The 21651-nt window shown below is 41.8% G+C and overlaps 1 protein-coding gene across 3 annotated transcripts in view; it reads right to left on the bottom strand.

Moving 5' to 3' along the window:
• Window positions 1-21651, bottom strand: part of LOC144491533 (FERM domain-containing protein 4B-like) — a 325659-nt gene that overhangs the window by 22314 nt on the left and 281694 nt on the right. For all 3 annotated transcript variants that reach the window (XM_078209468.1, XM_078209467.1, XM_078209469.1), the window contains 5 exons: window positions 10262-10338; window positions 5477-5615; window positions 5174-5315; window positions 3068-3201; window positions 2169-2288 (listed from right to left, as the gene is read on the bottom strand). In XM_078209468.1, coding sequence (XP_078065594.1) covers window positions 2169-2288; window positions 3068-3201; window positions 5174-5315; window positions 5477-5615; window positions 10262-10338 — 612 coding nt within the window. The remainder of the gene's footprint in view (window positions 1-2168; window positions 2289-3067; window positions 3202-5173; window positions 5316-5476; window positions 5616-10261; window positions 10339-21651) is intronic.

Raw genomic sequence — 21651 nt, 5'->3', positions numbered from 1 at the left:
CCCATTGAATCGGGCGTCATGTCCAAAATGGGAATCTCGTCAGGTGGCAAACCCAAGGCGATGCTCCCAGCCTGCTGCACCGGTCCCGATGAGACTCCCATCCAAAGCAGATAAATATTCAAAACGCCGAATATATATTTAATCATCAAAGTGAAAACCCGATTCATTGCCAATGAGGGTCCTCCAAGGTATCTGATGGTTGGAGAAACTTGGTTTGTTCTCATTGGAACGACAGAGGTTGAAGGGCGACCTGACAGAAGTCTATAAGATTATGAGGGGCATGGACAGAGTGGATAATCCAGGGTGGAAGAATCAATTACTAGTGGGCATGGGTTTAAGGTGCAAGGGGCCAGGTTTAAAGGAGATGTACGAGGCAAGTTTTTTTTTTAACACAGAAGGTGGTGGGTGCCTGGAGCTCGCTGCCAGGGGAGGTAGTGGAAGCAGATATGATAGTGACTTTTAGGGGGCGTCTTGATAAAGACATGAATAGGATGGGAATAGAGGGATATGGTCCCCGGAAGGGTAGTTGGTTTTAGTTCAGACGGGCAGCAAAGTTGGTGCAGGCTTGGAGGGCCGAAAAGCCTGTTCCTGTGCTGTGATTTTCTGGGGGGAGGTGGAAGAGTCGGATCACCCTTGTACCTGTGTGGTGGGGACCCATTCTTTCAATGGTGATGGTAGGTTCCCCTCTTAGTGGTGAGGGGTTGAGGGTGCTTCCTTTGTCAGTGGGAGTCGGGAAGTCCTTTATGGGGTGGGGGGAAGGGAGAGGAAAAGGAAAATGGCGCCTCAATCTCTGTAAAGCTGGCTGGCTCGCCTGTTAAAAGTTTTGAATATTTTTATGTGCTAATGGTGGGAGAATCCCACCTGATAGGTGCTGCTATTGTCAGTAGGAAACACTCCAGTTTTACCGCTGGTGGGAGAACTTAGATAATGACCGGGTTTCTCCCATTTGTATCTATCATTTTACTATCCTTTTAATACAGCACTTGCAAACATATCCGTCTGGGCTCATTTGTAGTGTTCTTGTCAATGAAAATGAAGCCTGAAATATGTATTATCCTCATTTGAAGTTTTAATTATTTAAATGTCACACAGGAATCTTATCAAGAAGGCAGAATGGCTGTGATGTGTTGAACCAGTGACATGAAAGGAACATGTAAAAATTCAACGTTGCATCAAATTATTAAATAAAATGGAAGAAAAGGAAACAATAAAATATGCCAGAAAGTGAGCAGCAGGTGAATGTATTCCTGCGTATATGCAAGAAATGTATTCTTCCAGATAGAATATAATGGCACAGTGGTTAACACTGCTGCCTCACAATGCCAGCCTCGGGTCACTGTCTGTGTGGAGTTTGCACGTTCTCCCCATGTCTGTGTGGATTTCCTCCAGGTGCTCTAGTTTCCTCCCACAGTCCAAAGATGTGCAGGTTAGGTGGACTGGCCATGCTAAATTATCCCTTAGTGTCAGGGGGACTAGCAAGGTAAACATGTGGGGGATAGGGCTTGGATGGGATTGTTGTCAGTGCAGACTTAATGGGTTGAATGGCCTACTTCCGCACTGTAGGGATTCTTTGATTCTGTGGTTTGTGAGGCACAAAGACACACCCCTAACAATGTGTCAATATAATTGCAACATAAGCATTCTTTTCAGATGACAGTTCTCTGCTGGTATGCCAAGATGTAAAGTTAGCACCACCAATGCTTCAGTCGGCTAATCATTACATGATTCACACAGACCAGGAAGGATAAACGTTTGATTCCTGGTCTGTAGTGAGTTCATCCAGCTGGAATTAGGTGAAATAAAAGTGCCTCAGTTTACCTTGCGCTTGGGAAGGGAGAGAAAAATAAACTCCTATCTCTAATGATGTATCCACTGACCATTTCTGGGAAGTGAATTTTGGTGTGGGGGTGGTACATTTTTGGACTAGACTGCCTGTGTAACTTCATAAATAAAGGCCACCACTTGAGTTATATACTGGAGGGTCACAGAGCCTTTGGGATAATATTAAAGCACAACTCATCATCTACCAAACGAGGGGAGGGAAGAGAATGAGAAGAAAATAGTTCCATAACCAGTTTCATAAGAGTAGATATTAGATATGGCAATTTTTCTATTGCGTAACCTGTTTCGCCACTCCTCATTAGATCTATTGCGCATGCAATACTTGCCTCTTCATTTTGAAGGAGGGTGTCATCCAATTTGAAAGTTGTGCCCACTCGACGTCTAACATGTGGAAGGTCTTCTCCTGAAGCCTGTGGGTACTCTTTTGGTAGCTTGCCTGTTAACTCCTATAATGGGAATGCATGAAAAATTATAAGGAATCTAGTTACTGCTCTAATGTAGGAGGTGTGGCAAACGATTGCACATAACAAGCAATGTGATAATACCCAGATCAGTTGGTTTTAGATATTGGTCGAGTGATAAATATTGACCACACACTGAGGAGAACACCCTGCTAGTCATCTTCAAAATAATGGCACGAAATTTTTAAAAATTGCTGAAAGCCTTGCTTTAATATCTCTTCTGAAAGAGACAACATTCAACAATGCAGCACTCCCTCAGTACTGCACTGGATTATAGAGGAGGCAGTGGCGTAGTGGTATTGTTGCAGGACTTGTAATCCAGAGACCCAGGCTACTGCTCTGGGGACCATGGTTCAAATTCAACCATGGCAGATGGTGAAATTTGAATTCAATAAAAATCTGGAATGATGATGATCATAAAAACACTGCTGATTGTCATTAAAAACCCATCTGGTTCACTAATGTCCTTAAGGGAAGCAAATCTGTCGTCCCTACTTTGGTCTGCATGTGACTCCAGATCCACAGCAATGTGATTGACTCTTAAAAGTCCTCGGGGATGGGCAATGAATGCTGGCCCAGCCAAGGATGCCCACATCCCATGGATGAATAAAAAAAAACCCCACAACCTTCTAGCGCAAGATAGAATTATACCAACTGTGCCAACCAGCTGACACAAATTAGTCAAAAAAAGAGATAAGAAGATTGAACATTTGCTATTTAAAGCAGTACAATAATGAAACTTGCGATTTTAAGGTTATACTTACCGCTTCTCGTAAACAGATTTTCTTTAATTCCTCCACTTTTTGATTGAGAGTGTCTTGCAATGCACTCTGACGTTGCTTCAACTCAATTAACTTTTCTTTCTTTTGCTCATCACTGACTTCAGAGTCCTGAGAACCTAAATAGATGCACATTATAATTACTACCGGTATCTAAAAAAAAACACATGAAAATTATCATGTGCAGTACTGTAGTTCAAAACTGCAAAATGCAGAATAGCTTTAGCAACAGATGCCCTCTCTGCAGGGTCTGTAAAGGTCTCTGCAGTCAGCAGAAGTAGAATGCAGAATCTGATGAGAAGAATGCTCCCCAGCAGCTTGTAAGCAGACCATGTCCATGTGTTGTTTGGCAGTCTTTCACAAAGCTTTTGACACATGCATCAGTTGGAGAAATTAGTTCGCAGATTAAAAATCTTACAACCAATTTTAGAGCTTTCACTTGATTTTTAAAATCAAGGGAATCTCCTTTTTTTGTACAATGGAGCCATTCCAAAACAGAACGATATTTCATTTCCAATTATTCTTCAGAAAGTGTGCGCAACGTCCATTACAAAATAAAACCGAACGTGAAAAACTGTATGTAATGGACACAATTTATATATAGTTGTCCGTATACTACTTAAATATTGAATTTAATTGTGTGTATTAAATATAAATACTGAATCCATTTTGATATACATTTTTTCTAGTTCCTTACATCTAAAAAATCCATTAACTGGAACTTGAAATCAATACAGTGCATTATTATCTGAAGTTTCTCTATGTATTGATTTTCACAGATGGCTGAGCATCTGTAGGAGTGGGAACAGAGTTTCAAGTAATGCTCAGTTTTACTTGATCTCAACATAGTCACTGAGCACTGTACGAGTTAGCTTTAATGAAAACGAATCCTTCAAAAGCCTGCTAAATCTCAGTTTCTCTCGTGCAAGATTTATGTTGGTCTACAAACGTCAGATATATTTCTTTGGTAGTATGTCAGGCGTGAAAATGGAATATTCAATTCAAACTTAAATATGATACAATGCAAAACTTAATATCTTTGATTCATGTTGTTCACTAGACTTTCCAATCCTGTAAAGGATTTACAAGTGCGAGTATTCTTTGTCAAAGCAAGTTTTTGATCTACTATTTCTAGCATGGCTGTGATGAGATAAGCTAGGCTGACAGGTATGCACTGAGCAATGAATCCTCAGAAGAGACAGCAGCATACTTTACCCCTTTATGTTTGGAACTACAGTTCAGGCATTATTAATCTGTATTTTTGCAACCTCTCCCCTATTAGATGGGACAAGGGAGAGGACGACTGAGCAGATACATCAAATTATTTGGCACTCTGTGAAGAATGCATTCAAATACAATTCATTTGAAGATTGAAAACTGTATCTGAATTCACAAAAACAGTCTAACTTGTACAGAGTCTAAATTGTGCATAATCAGTAATAGCAAAACAAAGAGTGAATTGTATTGAACCAAAACCAGAACCTGCTAAACAGAACAAACAATTACTGTGAAGCGAACAAGGAAGATTTCCGTAATGTGTTCACTTAATGAGATCATGGCAAAAAAAAAGTTAATTCAGTTCAGAATTCTAACATAAGTGAAATCTGTTGAACTTTAAGTTAAGTGCAAAGTATTTTTATTGCTAATTCGGAAATTTAAGAGCAAGAGTTGATTCATCATGTGATAGTGTGCGGTTTGATTGAAAGTAAATATGGTTTCAAAAATATGTAAATAATAAATAATCGTGCACTAATAATTCATTTCTAATTTGTATTTATTTTCTTTGACGAAGATTTACGTTAAAGGGAAATTAAACACTAAGTTAACACTAATCACTAAGGGTGAAATTTTCTGGCTCTGTCTGCATCATCCGTTCCTGTCGAAAGTCAATGGACTTCTGGCAGGACTGTCGAATCTCTTGCAGTGACTCCCATCACAACAGGACTGGAAAATCTCGGGCTAAGATATTAAATATTGAAAAGTTGAAGTAAAATGAAGGACTGCATAAAAGTTTAATAGTTTCTACCTGCCCTCTTATATAATGGAATCACATATTTTTATGACATGTTGAAAAAAATGCAAAGATGTTACCTGAGGAAATTAGACTGCCATTACTAGCTGTTATAATTGGATTTTTGCCATCCACGTTTGCCAGTTTAGAAGCTTTAGGCATTCCTGTATCGGTCAAGTCCATTGCAATATCACTGAGACTTCTTGCTGATGGAATCTTTGCCTAAAAGAGCAAAAGAGAATTCTATATTCAAATTATTTTCTACCCAATGTCAAAATAGGATCTTATTTGAGTTGGAGAGCTAATAAATTACATTCCAAATGGGTGTTCAAGTTCTAATGTTCATCTGCAAGTTTTAATCCATTTTCTGATCAACAACTTACTTTGCTTTGTTTTCTGTCCAAGTAGAACTGATGTTGACTTATTGCCATCACCCAAATGGATTTTATCAAGGAGGTACTTGCATACCACGTGTTTACCACCAGCCCAGTCTGCCCAAATGTTCTTCGTGACAATGGCACTCTGAATTAAAAAAAAGGCATCCAATAGGATTTGTTACTGTTTTTAAGAGATTCCAAGGATCCAAGAATAAGCTGACTTGAGATTTACATTTAGTACAACAAACCCAAATGACAAATGGAGATCCATAGCGACAACAAATAGTTATCAAGCGCTTTTAACGTGGTTAAAATGTTCACAAGAGCTTTATCCAAATAAAAGAGAGACACTTAAGCTGACATGAGGGCAGAAGGTCAAAAACTTTGGCAAAGAGGTCAGCTTTAAGGATCATCTTAAAAAAAGGAGGGATAAAGAGGCAGAGGTAGTATCCCTACAGTGCAGAAAGGAGGCCATTCGGCCCATCGAGTCTACACCAACCATAGTCCCTATAACCCCCAACTAGTCCCCCTGAAACTAGGGTCAATTTAGCATGGCCAATCCACCTAACCCGCACATCTTTGGACTGTGGGAGGAAACTGGAGCACCCAGAGGAAACCCATGCAGACATGAGAAGGCGGCGCAAATTCCACACAGACAGTGACCCAAGCCGGGAATCGAACTCGGGTCTCTGGCACTGTGGGGCAGCAGTGTTAACCATTGTGCCACCGTGCCACCCCACGGGGGAAGGAATTTCAGAGATTAGGCCCTTGGCAGTTGAAGGCTCAGTCATCAATGACAGAATGATTAAAATGGGACTGCTCAAGAGGCCAGAGTTGGAGGCACGCTTCTATCTCAGATGGTTGTAAGGCTGAAGGAGATTACGGAGGGCATGGGCATAGAAGGATTTGAAAACAAGGATGAAAATGTTAAAACTGAGGTGTGGCTTAACTTGGAGCCAATGCAGATCAGTGAGGACAGGATAATGAGTGAACAGGACTTAAATGTAAATTAGGATGTAAGCAACAGAGTTTTGGATGATCTTAAATGGAAGGTGGAAGATGGGAGGTTTGGCAGCATTAGAATACTAGGTAGAGGTAACAAAGGCATGAATTTGGGTTTCGGCAGCAGAAGAGCTGAGACAGGTGTGGATGTGAGATTGGGAGTTTATCTTAGGCTTAATCATGATACCAAGCTTGTGATAGTCCCATTCAGTCTCAGACAGTTGTCACAGAGATGGTTGGAGTTAGTGGTTAGGGGAATGGTGTTTGTGTCAGGGAATGAAGACTATGGTCTTCCCAATACTAAGTTGGGGGAAAAGTCTGCTCATGTGTCAACCACGGCTCCGTTGGTAGCACTCTTCACCCCGAGTTGCAGATTGTGTGTTCAAGACACACTGCAGAGACTAAAACCTAGACTGATGGTTCCCTGGAGTACTGAGGGAGTGCTGCACTGCTGGGAGTCTTTTGGATGAGATGTTAAACTGGGGAACTATCTTCCTTCTAAGATGGATGCAAAGGATTCCATGCAAATTGGCTGCTGCATTTCCAATGCTACAACAGTGACTACACTTCAAAAGGACTGCAAAGTATCTGGAAATATCTAACATTGAGAACGGCTCTAAATAAATGCAAGTCTTAATGTCTTTAGATAATTGGACAAACAGTGGTGACAATTTAGAGAATGGCAGTTGAGACCGTAGCCTTCAATTAGACATTTGGAAAGTGAAGTGCTGGAATTAATTGCATGTTTTCCATTGTTCTGAAAATGACTGAAATGCATCTTTTATTTTGATAAACCAATTAGATTTCTCTTATGCTGTTAACAACTCCTCCGCCAACTGAAAGGACCAGATGGCCTGGACCATGGTCTTCTCCCTAGCTGCTTTCAATGTTATTTCAAGGACCAAATGACACAAACTGTGCTTTCACAGGTTAGGTGAAGGGCTAATGCTGGGCCAGTGATCAAGACTTATGAAATTTTAGACCTGGATTTCAGGAAAATGCACCAGCTGTGCCCCCTTTTGTGAGCATTTTTTTTCATCCAAACAGCTGTTTTAAAAATATAAACAAAAGGAGCAAGCAACCACCAGTGCCGACATTCTACAATATTATTCGGAATTGATTCAAATTGTATGTAGTCTCCTAAAGCTACAATATATGAATTGACACTTGGAGCACATTAACAAGTCTTTGTCATTTTTAAGAGCATGAAGGATACATATATGTATTTCACTGGATTTTCTCTATCTGTAGTTGGGACTGATAGTGGACAAATGGATGCTTGCAAGCTAATGCCACTTTGAATTGTTGGGCAGAAGGCTATCAGTAGGACTCCTGTCCTTTCACTCACTGCACTGAAACAGGCAGCATTCCAGATGAACTTGCGCCAGCCACCATCAAGCCAGAAACGGAATTATCAACCATCTTAACACATGACCAACGCAACCTTTGTGAAATATTTAACATACCTACAGGTCATGAAGTGCTCAAAAACACAGACGTAGAATGCAAACAATTAAAACTCCTTGTTTGCTTTTATTTCCTCCCACCCCCAACCCACTCCAATAATGGTTGAATAAATCACATTTTCCTGAAATTTATTAATTTCTTCAGGAGTTGGGCTTAAACTGGCCAGAAGCCAGTAAATAGGAGCATTTGTTATGCTACTCTCCCCAGAAGTAAATCTGGCAATAGAAATGGAATGTAGAAAACAGATTGCAGCTGCTTAGGCAGCATAAAAATAAAATTTAAAAAGGAAGTTAATATACCATTAAAATACAGATGAAAACAATTATTAAAGCTCACACAAGTAGCTCCATACTAGAACTATCATTTCTAAAGCTAACACATGCTTTTACAAAAATAATTTGCTCTGAAAATTCATCCAATCCATGGGAAATGTGTTAAATTTTGCTGAGAATTTCTCAGTAGAAGCAGATTTGATTTATTATCGTCACATGTGTTAGTTTACAGTGAAAAGTATTGTTTCTTGCACACTATACAGACAAAACATACCGTACATAGAAAAGGAAAGGAGAGGGTGCTGAATGTAGTGTTACAGTCATAGAGAATAAAGTTTTAAAAGCATAGAATGAGAGTAAAAGGTAGAATTTGAGGGTATGCTGGGCACAGCTCGCAAGGAGTCACCACACTCTGGCGCCATCTTATAGGTAGTGTCCTCCACCATTATCTTCAGGTGCACACATGTTCCCAGTGAATTAATACAGACTCATTTTTTTTCAAATGCATGTAACAATTATAGAGCTCGTTTCCTTTCTGCTATCAGAGGCAACAGCTAACATTTATAAAATGCTTTTAATGGAGAAAATATCCGAAGATACTTCATTGAGACCCAAGAAAAATTGACTCCAAGCCACAAACAAATTGATCATAGACTTCATATTCAAGGGAAAAAAAGAGGGAAGTTAATTTTAAGAATGGTACACAGGCAGCTGGAGGTAAAGCCACCAGTTGGTGCAGTGAATGGAAGCAGAGGAGGGCTGGGTGCCTCAAGCAGCAGATAAGAGGACTGGGGAATTTAGAGAATGGTTGTAGGAGGTTAAAATGAAGAAAGATAAGACCGTAATAAATATTAAGCACTTGGAGAAGAATTTTAAAGTTGAGCAGTTGGAGGGCAGGGAACCAACCTAGGGCAATGAGTGCATGTGACAGAGGCAAATGGAACTCGATGCAGGATAAAATGCGAGAGTTTTAGATGAACTGAAGTCAATGGAACTTAAGAGGTTGAGAATGTTGTGCTCATGAACAATTAAGACACCAATTCTGATGCGGCAGAGCAAATATTCATCCATTGTCATCTAGATAGTGCCTTTAAAATAAAGAACATCCCAAAAGCCTGATATGAAGATTATATTTTGAGGAGGCTTTTCCAGGAAGAGTGCGCTAAAATGGCTATAGAGATCATAAAAGGTCAATTCATAGAGCACTTTTAACAACATCAGGATGTCCGAAAAACTTTACAGCTAATTAAGTACTTTTTTTTGAAGTACTGTTATAATGTAGGAATGTTGCAGCCAATGCAGGAACAGCAAGGTTTCTCCAAACAGCAATGTAATATTGGTCAATTCTGTTCTAGTGTTGTTGGTAGAGTGATGAATTGCAGCCAGAATAGGAGGGAGAACTTCCCTTCTACTCTTCAAAGTAATGCTGCGGAATCTTTCATGTCCACTTGATGAGATTCCCATGGCCTTGGAAAGACAGCGCCTCCAACAGTGCAGCCTTCCCTCAGTGGTGGAGGTAAGGAAGGGGGGGAAACACACAAAAAGGGTAGAGTTAGAGAGAAACAGAATTCCAGGGGTGGGGCATAGACACACAGCTGGAGGTAAGAAAAGAAAAAGGGTAGGGCAGCGCCATGGAGGGATTTAAAGGTAAGCACAAGGATGCATTGAATTTAATGTGTTGGGGACAGGGAGCCAATGTTTGTCAACGAAGAGGGATATAAAAGGAACAACAGCAACTATTAGTGTAAAAAATGCAATAAACTAGCTAAAAATACATTTTAAAAATGATATTGCTGTAGGTTAATAGCTCTCAAGCTGATGAAGTAAAATCAAATTTTAGATAATTCTCATTAATCCACATTAATCCTCAATTTCAAAACGGTTAATTGTTCAAAAAATATTTCTTAATTGCTTGAACATAGCATGTTAGATTCTGCAAACACACTTGTAAGAAAACCTACATTAAAATATCATTTGTTAAAACCTGTCGCAACACATTCAGTAACTAAAAGGCAATTTTCAAGTTATGCTATCAAAGAAAACAACTTACCTACGAGGATCATGAACTTCAACCGCAAATTTCTTTTCACGGAAGTATAAATTTTCAAGCTGTTTCCACTGGAATAGCTAAACACAAGCAGAACAGCAGGTATGAGTTATAACCTGCTATAACAATCTCAGCAAATAAATGTACATGTGAATGGTCACGGTGAAAAAGGGTGTAGCATTTAAAATATATGAAGACTGGAAGTCCTAAAATAGAACTGACCATCATTATCATAACTCTCCATTCAATAAATTCTCTGTGTTACTGTAAAGATAGAGCATGTACAATGACTTCCTTTTCCTAACTGTTAATATCTTTTCTTTAAAGGTGCTTCATTGTCAACACACTTTGCCAATTCACTCCTGCAGTGGTCTAGTTACCATTTAAATTGGCAATGTGTGTTCCACTCGTTAACCACTCAATTGCTTTACGAAGTGGCTTACCTTACAAAATCCTTGGTTGGATATTTTTTAAAAAGATGCTTTGTGAAACCTTAAAAGTAACAAAATGAACTCTGAAGGGAAGAGAGCTTCCAACCTGGTGATTTAAGGTACATGTAGCCAAGTCACAGACAACCTTTTAAATCTTTGCTTCATTTCTGGATGTAGCAGCTCCCTATTACTTCCTGATACAAAATGTTGACACTAAAATTGAAAACACACGATAGACTACACAAAAAGCCCGAGGCACCACAGCCATTAATAAAAGTTTATTTGTACTCTTGCAAATCAACTCACCAGTTACAAAGGGTGAAGTGCAACATATATTTTCGTGTTCATGCTTCCTCGTCACAAGGCTCTTAAGAACCACTCGTTGCCTGTGCTTAAAACTATAGGAACCTTCCTTGTACTGCATCTTTAGGCTAGGTTTCAGCTTCCTCTAAGCGGGTTTCAAGCCTTCGTACATTTTACTCCTCCCACCACCTCTTCATGCCAACATCGTCATCTACTTTTTTTTAAAAATAAAGTTACCTCTCAGAATCCACCCCTTGCAACTATTTAGCATGAAGCAAACTAAGGGGAAAGGAATTCACCCGAGATCATTCACTTTTCTAGCATCTTAACAAGAGAAACAATTGGAGGTTTTAAGAGGCTATTCCAGTAGCAACATTGCAACTGTCACAGCAAAAAATTTACAGAACTCCCAGCTCCCACTGGAATGCTTTACCTTGTTCAATGCCTGCATTCAAAAAATTCTTACTTGAGGCACTTTCAAGGTGGTGCCATTTCAAGTCAGCTGTCTGCAACAAAACCAGCCAAACTGGTTCTGCAGGATGCGCGGTAGAACACCAGTTTAATTATTACTTTCTTTGCAGCTACGTCAATATGCCTACCGTTTGTCAAAGAGGCAACAAGATTCACTGATAAAGGAGTCAGAACTGCTGGGAACATACCGAGACAACAAACAGATGAGAAAGCTGACATATGCTTGACCTTCTGATTAGAACCAAGTTCCATGATGATGACATCTGAAATTTTATTTTTGAAATAATCAATTCAAGCAACACGTTGCTTGTCAGTTGCACATAATATGGATCAGTTTTAAACTGCATTTTAGCATATTTCCATACATATTTTTAGTTTAGCCAACTGATTGTCTGGTATGGAATGTGTACTCTGAACCTGTAGGTGGACATCCCACACATCAGGCTGAACTTTTCCAGCCCACTGCAGATGAGGTAGGAATGCTGACAATACGACAAGTGTTGGTGTCAAGAGGGAAGCCCAACATCTCCCCATATCCTGCCACCATATAGCCCGCATTGGGAGGGCCTGTCAGCGCATGGAGAGGCTGCCAGGTAAATCATGACAGCCTCCCAGAGTGTTCCCCAGGGAAATGGATGCCCCATAGAGGAGCTGGACTCAACTCTCACCTCACCCACCCGCCAGCAATGGCTGCCCATGGTGCCACTACTTCAATAACCACCCCGGCACTGGTTCCCCCAAAGAAACTTGCATGGCTTTGAGAGTGTCTCAGCATTGAGATGCAAGCTTCCAAGTGATGTGGCCTCAGCAATGGCTAACATTAATGGTGACATTGCTGAGTTGCTGGCCCTCTGATTGGGCTGCTGTCCTCACTTCTGTTGGCACCCTGTTAAGTGACCACTGCAGGCCGGGCAACATGCCACCGCTGGGGAGGGTTTGGCTCCTGCTTTTTCCCCCCCAACAGCAGGACTTCAGCCTCCACCGAAAAATTCAACCCATCAACCCCAGAGTGCTTAGGCACAGATTGACACAGCCATGGTTTGCAGATCTCAGAGTGGCATGTTCAAAGGCACAATGGGGACCTAATACATCTCTATGCAGCACTGACTGGTAAGCTTCCTGATGCTTTATCCAGCCACAGCCACTTTACAACATTAACGTGGGGGTTACCTGGAGTGAAATGCAAAGATTTCCAAACCCTTATGTCAAGGCTCTCCAAGTTATAACACTACCGACTCATTGCCAGGCATTTCTTGCTTCAGCTGCCTTTACCCAAAGAGTGGTGAAAATATGGAATTCACTACTACAGGGAGTGGTTGAAGTGAGTTTAGATTTTATTCTAAATTATTCTTTCATGGGACTTGGGTACTGCTGGCAAGGCTAGCATTTGCTTCCCATCCCTAATTGCCCTTGAACTGAGTGTCTTGCTCGGCCATTTCAGAGAGGCATTTGAAGAGCCAAACAAATTGTGTTTAAGAGGGAGCTGGACAAGTATATGTGGGAGAAGGGAATAAATGGTTATGTTCACAGAATCCCTACAGTGCAGAAGGAGGCCAATCGAGAATGCACAACGAGTATCTTACCCAGACCCTCTCCCCCGCCCTATCCCTGTAGCCCCATACATTTACCATGGTTAATACATCTAACCTACACATCTCTGGACACAAAAGACAATTTACTATGGCCAATCCACCTAACCTGCACATCTTTGGATTGTGGGAGGAAACCGGAGCACCTGGAGGAAACCCATGCAGACACACAGAGAACAGGCAAACTCCACACAGTCACCCAAGGCCATAATTGTGAGGCAGCAGTGCTAACCACTGTCTCACCCTTAGGCTTGTTGGTAGATTTAGATGAGGAAAGGTGGGAAGAGACTCGAGTGGAGTATAAACACTGGCATGTGTCGAATGTCCTATACAAGCCTATGCAATTAACACCTGTTTATTTCCATCCTTCCCTCTCAAGATCCCAAATCAGAACACTCCGCAATCTGCATCTGATAAAGGGCTATTCTTCAAACATTTTCTTTTAAATTACAGATGCTACCTGACTTGCTAGAGCTTGGTTTGGAGAACCATTCAGGTCAACACTTGGGAAATTTTCCAATGCCCAGTACATCCCTGCCAGTGAGCATTAAGTTTACAGTGAGCATAGACACTCACCGAGACGATTTACCCTTTTAAAAAAATAAATGCAAGAGAATTTTGCAAACTATAGAAGTCACAGGTTCAAGGAAAACATGCAAAATTGACAACTCTATATCCCATAATGTCAATCAGCATAGAGAGTGGGGGGTGGGAGCTGGGGGGACATTTGTAACAGCTATTTGGCTCTTCGGAGCCTGTTCAAAGTAGCTCATCTATTATGTATGTAATCTTGTGATACAAGGTGAGATCTTCTGGTCCTGCCGACAGCACCACCCCCCCACCACCGCAGCAGAGGATGCAAACAACAGGAAACCCTGTTGACATGGCAGGATCAAAACATCCCACCTATGCTCAATGATGGGCTGCCTCTGCCACCATGAAACATACCGCAGTGGGGAGGGGGATAGAAAATCCCACCCATAATGGTAGATGTGGCTCATTGGTGGCATCCCTACCCAAATCGGAAATTTGTGAGTTCAAGTCTTCAGCACATAGTCTAGGCTGAAACTTCACGAAGGTAGTGAGGACGTGCTGCATTGTTGGAAGAGTCACCTTTCAGATGAGATGTCAAACTGAGACTCCTTCTGCTCTGTCAGGTGAAGGAACTAAGTCATTGGATCTTTTCCAAAGAGGAGTTGGGAGGTTACCCAGTGTCCTCAACCATTATCACAAACTGATTATCTGGTCATTTACCTTTCTATTGTTTGTGGGGCCTTGCTGCCACATTTCTCAACATTATAATAGACATATTGCACTTTATGTACTTAATTAACTGAGAAATATTTGGCATGCTGCGGATGTGAAAAGCATCATATAAAAACAAGTACTCCCCATCCTTTTGCATCTTTTAGTCTTGTTCTGCCTTCTATTCAAGCCTTCTAAAATCATCAGGAAGAAATGCATCGTATAAATGCACTTTTTGCAGATTTGACTCAATTTAGCTTCTTCTGCTAGAAAATCTGGAGGCAGTTTTTGAAGAATGCAAAGTCATTTTGTTCAATTTAAAATTTTGAAGGAAAATTCTTAATTTTTATAAATATGGCAGCCAATATTTTCACAATTTTTTAAATAAAAGGCTTGCTTTGATTTTCTTTGTCACTTTCAATTCGGGTTATTTCTGTTTACTTTAGATTGGAAAGCAGATACATCTGGGGCAATAAACCTATGTTTAATGTTGTATGGCTTACAGCTTTCATTTATGTTCCTCAACATCAGTATTTTAACATTCAATGGCCCAATGGCGGAATTAATTAAGAAACTAATTGAGAAAAGTACATACATTGGGCAGGATTCCCTGGTCCCGTCTATGGCGGGACACAATGCGAGTGAGAATGGAAAATTTGGCATTCCAGCCAAAACTCCGTTCACTCTCAATGGCACAGGAAAATCCCAGCCCCGAATGAGGATGGAAATTTTCGGCCCTTGTATTAAACAAGAGATACTAATGGCATGAAGGGATAAGGGGATAGTGCAGGAAAGTGGAGTTGAGGTAGATGATCAGCCATGATCTATCTGATTGGCAGAGCAGGCTAGATGGTTGGAATGGCCTACTCCTGCTCCTATGCACAATCCTTTTCACACATGAAACCCAGTCATTTAGCGCCCTCTTAAAAGTTCTTGAATCAAAATAGTTGAAAGGATACAAAAATAAATAGAAGAGTGAAAGCTCTGCTTTCGTTTCGCTAGACGTGTGCCATGTCCCCACAGCCACGCAGAAACAGGTTAGCACTCAACCTCTAAACAAACAATGAGTCAGCCTTGTAATAACCCCCACCTCAAGCACAGTCACTTCTACCAGAACTTTAGTCGTAACTGTTCCCCTGACGAAGATGAGAGACCTGCAGAATGAGTATAAAACTGGATTGGCCAGAAAATCAATTTATGCAGATTTACTCATCAGCAAGTCCACTGGAATGAAAGCTTTTCTAATTAAAGAATTCCCAAAGAGAACAATTTTTGACTCATTTAGTCAGACGAAACATTACAAACAGGTATGTACCAAGGTTGTTTCAGCATACCGGCCCTAGTTAATGGAATCTCAGACTCTCAATAGTCTTGCTTTACTCAGTAGCACTGCATTATTAACAGCAAATGAATATTGATCAGACAAGTGCAATGTCGAAGTAATACTCTATAAACATTAAAAAGGCTATTGTGCACATCTCAGGACAATCAGCGTAATGTTAGGAGTCAGTTTTGGCTCAGTGGTACTCCTCTTACCACAGTCAAAAGGTATTGGGTTTAAGCACTCCAGAAGTTTGAGCATGTATTCCAGACTGAAGCTTTAACAAAGCACTGCATGCTGCTCTGTTGGATGAGACATTAAGGAATAGAACGATTGCCCTCTTACCATAAATTATCTCTGACACTATTTAAAGGTAGTAGTGTTCTCCTGCAACCACCCCCCCACCCCCCCCCAACCCCCAACTCAGATAATCTGGTCATTTATCTGGTAATGTAATTCGAATCCCATCACGGCAGAGAGTGGAATTTGAATTAAATAAAAATATCTGGAATCAAGAATCTGCTGATAACCATTGTCGATTGTCAGAAAAAGCCACCTGGTTCACTAATGTCGTTTAGGTAAGGAAATCTGCTGTCCTTATCCGGTCTGGCCTACGTGCAACTCCAGAGCCACAGCAATGTGGTTGACTCTCAACTGCCTCATTTGTCTGGTCAGGGAAAACGAGGAGGTGATAGATAGGAGTTATCGGCAGGTGGTCACACCGGGGCCACAAGAAGCAGGCAAGTGGGTCACAGTCAAGAAAGGGAAAAGTCAGGGGGTAGAGAGTACCCCAGTGGTTGTGCCCCTTAAAAACAAGTACTCTTGTTTGAGTACTGTTGGGGTGGACAGCCCACCTGGTGGAAGCAGCAGTGGTCGTGCCTCCGGCGCGGAGTCCGGCCTTGTAGCACAGAAGGGTAAGGAAAGGAGGAGGAAGGCAGTGGTGATAGGGGACTCTACAGTGAGGGGGTCAGACAGGCGTTTTTGTGGAGGAAGTCGAGAAACGCTGATGGTGGTTTGCCTCCCTGGTGCCGGGATCAGGGATGTTTCTGACCGTATCCAAGAAATCCTGAAGTGGGAGGGAGAGGAGCCAGAGGTCGTGGTGCATACTGGTACCACTGACATAGGCAGGAAAGGGGAAGGGGTTATGAAAGGAGAATATAGGAAGTTAGGTAGGGAGTTAAGAAGAAGGAACGCAAAGGTAGTAATCTCAGGATTGCTGCCTGTGCCACGAGACAGTGAGGGAAAGAACGGAATATGGTGGAGGATAAATGCGTGGCTGAGGGATTGGAGCAGGGGTCAGGGATTCAGGTTCCTGGATCATTGGGATCTCTTTAGGGGCAGGTGCGACCTATACAAAAAGGATGGGTTTCACTTAAATCCCAGGGGGACCAATATCCTGGCGGGAAGGTTTGCTAAGGCTACTGGGGAGTGTTTAAACTAGAATGGTTGGGGGGTGGGAATCAAAATGAGGTTACTGGGAGAGAGGAGGTTAGCTTAAAAATAAAAGGGGCTTGTAGACAGTGTGAGAGGGAGAATACGCAGGTGATGGAGAAGGGGAGCGCTCAGACCGAAGGGTTGAGATGTGTTTATTTTAACGCAAGGAGTGTACTGAACAAAATGGATGCGCTTAGAGCGTGGATCATGACTTGGAAGTGTGATGTGGTGGCCATTACAGAGACTTGGTTATCTCAGGGACAGGACTGGATACTTCAAGTGCCAGGTTTCAGATGTTTCAGGAGGGACAGGGAAGGAGGCAAAAGAGGTGGGGGAGTGGCACTGTTGATCAGGGATAGTGTCATGGCTGTAGAAAAGATGGACACCACAGAGGGATTGTCGACAGAATCTCTGTGGGTGGCGGTTCGCAACAGGAAGGGGTCAATAACTTTACTGGGTGTTTTCTATAGGCCGCCCAATAGTAGCAGGGATGTGGAGGAGCAGATTGGGAAGCAGATCCTGGAGAGATGTGATAATAACAGAGTGGTCGTGATGGGAGATTTTAATTTCCCAAATATCGATTGGAAGGGTAATGGGTTTAGATGGGGAGGAGTTTGTTAGATGTGTTCAGGAGGACTTCCTGACACAGTATGTGGATAAGCCTACAAGAGGAGAGGCTGTACTTGATTTGGTATTAGGGAATGAACCTGGGCAGGTGTCAGATCTCTCAGTGGGAGAGCATTTTGGGGATAGTGATCATAACTCACTCTATCTCCTTTACATGAGCATTGCAGAGAGATAGGATCAGTCAAGCTAGGAAAGTGTTTATTTGGAGTAAGAGCAATTATGAGGCTATTAGGCAGGAAATTAGAGGCATAAATTGGAAGGAGGTTTTCTGAGGGAAATGTACAGAAGAAATGTGGCAAATTTTCAAGGAAAATTTGTCTGGCGCTCTGCACAGCAACGTTCCAATGAGACAGGGGAGTTATGGTAGGTTACAGGAAACAGGGTGCACGAAAGCTGTAATGAATTTAGTCAAGAAGAAAAGAAAAGCCTACAAAAGGTTCAGGGCGCTAGGTAATGTTAGAAATCTAGAAGAGTATACGACTAGTAGGAAGGAATTTAAGAGGGAAATTAGAAGAGCAAGAAGGAGTCATGAGAAGGCCTTGGCAGACAGGATAAAGGAAAACCCCAAGGCATTCTACAAGTATGTTAAGAGCAAGAAGATAAGATGTGAAGTAGTAGGACCTATCAAATGTGACGGTGGGAAAGTCTGTATAGAACCGGTAGAAATAGCAGAGGTACTCAATGAATACTTTACTTCAGTATTCACAGTGGAAAAGGATCTTGGTAGTTGCAGTGCAGACTTGCAGTGGACTGAGAAGATTGAGCATGTGGACATTAGGAAAGAGGATGCGTTGGAGCTTTTGAAAAGCATCAAGTTAGATAAATCACCAGGACCGGATGGGATGTACCCCAGGTTACTGTGGGAGGCGAGGGAAGAGATTGCTGAGCCTCTGGCGATGATCTTTGCGTCATCAATGGAGATGGGAGAGGTTCCGGAGGATTGGAGGATTGCGGATGTGGTTCCATTATTCAAGAAAGGGAGAAGAGATAGCCTGGGAAATTATAGACCAGTGAGTCTAACCTCAGTGGTTGGTAAGTTGATGGAGAAGATCCTGAGAGGCAGGATTTATGAACATCTGGAGAGGAATAGTATGATCAGAAATAGCCAGCACGGCTTTGTCCAAGGCAGATCATGCCTTACGAGCCTAATTGAATTTTTTGAAGATGTAACCAGACACATAGACGAGGGAAGAGTGGTAGATGTAGTTTATATGGATTTCAGCAAGGCGTTTGATAAGATGCCCCATGTAAGGCTCATTGAGAAAGTGAAGGGGCATGGGATACAAGGGGACATTGCCTTGTGGATTCAGAACTGGCTTGCCCACAGAAGGCAAAGAGTGGTTGTAGATGGGTCTTTTTCAGCTTGGAGGCCGGTCACCAGTGGAGTGCCCCAGGGATCTGTTCTGGGACCCTTGCTCTTTGTGATTTTTATAAATGACCTGGATGAGGAAGTGGAAGGATGGGTTGGCAAGTTTGCTGATGACACAAAGGTTGGAGGTGTTGTGGATAGTGTAGAGGGATGTCAGCAGTTGCAACAAGACATAGATAAGATGCAAGACTGGGCGGAGAAGTGGCAGATGGACTTCAACCCAGATAAGTGTGTGGTGGTTCATTTTCGCAGGTCGAATAGGATGAAAGAATATAATATTACGGGTAAGACGCTTGGCAGTGTGGAAGATCAGAAGGATCTTGGGGTCCGGGTTCATAGGACGCTCAAAGCAGCGTCGCAGGTAGAGGCTGTGGTTAAGAAGGCGTATGGAATACTGGCCTTCATCAAGAGAGGAATTGAGTTTAGAAATCGGGAGATAATGCTGCAGCTGTATAGGACCCTGGCCAGACCCCACCTGGAGTACTGTGCCCAGTTCTGGTCGCCTCATTACAGAAAGGATGTGGAAGCCATAGAAAGGTGCAGAGGAGATTTACAAGGATGTTGCCTGGATTAGGTGGCATGCCTTATGAGAATAGGTTGAGAGAGCTAGGTCTTTTCTCCTTGGAGAAGCGAAGGATGAGAGGTGACCTGATAGAGGTGTATAAAATGTTGTGAGGTATTGATAGAGTGGATTCTCAGAGGCTTTTACCCAGGGCTGAAATGGTTGCCACAAGAGGTCACAGGTTTAGGGTGCTGGGCAGTAGGTACAGAGGAGATGTTAGGAGTAAGTTTTTCACTCAGAGGGTGGTGGGTGCGTGGAATCGGCTGCCGGTAGTGGTGGTGGAGGCGGATTCGATAGGGTCTTTTAAGGGACTTTTGGATAAGTTCATGGAAGTTAGTAAGATAGAGGGTTATAGGTAAGCCCAGTAGGTAGGGACGTGTTCGGTGCAACTTGTGGGCCGAAGGGCCTGTTTGTGCTGTAGCTTTTCTATGTTCTATGCCCTCGGGAAACTAGGGATGAGCAATAAATACTGACCAGCCAGCGATGCCCATGTCCCACGAAAAAAATCTCATTGCTTTCAGAGAAAGCTTTGTGTGTGTAAACTATGACAAAGCTTTGAAAACATTTGGAGACATCCTCAGCATATGAATTGTGCTATGTAAATGCAAGCTATTTCTTTTTAACTGTTGTATTGAGGTAATATTTTATCCAGAGGTCAACCACCATTTTAAATGCGGATATATTCTCGCACATCCAAGAATGGTTTTGAAGGAAGTTAATTAGACCAGGGATTCCCACATTTTTGTCTTTGTGGACTGGGTATCATGAAGGTTGGCAGTTACAGTTTAAATCCATGATCCAAGTCACTTTTTTTTTTACACATCTTGCTCAGAATTCTGAAATAGAATTTATCTACCAAAATGGCAATCTTGCGAAAAAAATAAACAGCTCTTTCCAGGCCGACAAGTTTCAGGCTGGACAAACCACCAAATAAGAAACACATGTGCGAGTAAGTTTGAATTGCATGAGCTTGTGGGATGGAAAAGTCTAGGGCCTGGGTTGCCAGAATTTAGGTACCACAGGTACCTTCAGGTTGAAGAGATTTCATTTTGATTGTATAGCTGCTAACAGTGGCACTAGGCCAGATATGCAAGCTACAATGCAAATACTTTTGTTTGTTAATCAAAGTTTGTCCTTACAATTGTTAGTCCCCATACTTATATTGTTAACCATATAAATTCCTATTTAGTTGTGCAATAATACACTGACTCATCTGTACAATACATATGAACTGATTCCTCCTGCACCCCATCCATTTCTTACAACAGAGGTTAGCAGAAATAAAATCCCATTCTATTTTCTCTCACACATTTACTTTCCATACTTTTCTCTCTCCTCTTCTTTTCTCCCATTGCTCTCTCCTTACTCTATCACTTCTCGGAAACCTGAAGTCACATTTGACTAGCAGAGTTTATTAGCCATTCTCCCGTGGGTGAAGATCCAGTTATTATGATTGTGGGCATATAGAAATGCCTCATGTCACAAATCAATAAAGAACCCTGGGCCATCTAGCACGTGCAAGTTCCAGAACGCAGTCTTCTTTGAATCTCAATATAGAGTGAAGGCCCAATATTACTATTAGTGACACATTGAAAAGCATATATATTTTGTGATGATACGGTGCTTTTAAGAAATGTATTTTACCATGCTTCTTATAAGGGATATGCTTGAAAGTCAGCTCTATTTTGTATGGTGCTGATTTGTCTGGGCAGCAGGCAGCTCAAACGTTGAGAATGCAGAGGAATGACTGATCTTTGCTCGGGATGTGTTTGTTTAAGCATGGTTAATGCATTTTTGTTTTCTTAGTCTTCCCTTGGATTTTCAGAGCAGGGTTTTGATTAGGTTGTTTGATAGACTCATGTGATTAATAGGAGGAACTCGACTTGCAGGAAAGACAGTGTCTTAGTTTCATTTTTAAAATCAAGAGCAGTTGCTAACCAAAGCTGTTTAAAAGAGGCATCTCTCTCTCTCCAGAGGTGTTCAAAAAGCTCCAGGACTGTTAACAAGTATAAGCATGTAAAGCTGTGTTGTTTGCTAACTG

This window comes from Mustelus asterias, chromosome 3, assembly GCF_964213995.1.
Source record: "Mustelus asterias chromosome 3, sMusAst1.hap1.1, whole genome shotgun sequence".
NCBI lineage: Eukaryota > Metazoa > Chordata > Chondrichthyes > Carcharhiniformes > Triakidae > Mustelus > Mustelus asterias.
The sequence above is the reverse complement of the archived record's forward strand: the minus strand, read 5'-3'. Positions and strand labels throughout refer to the sequence as shown.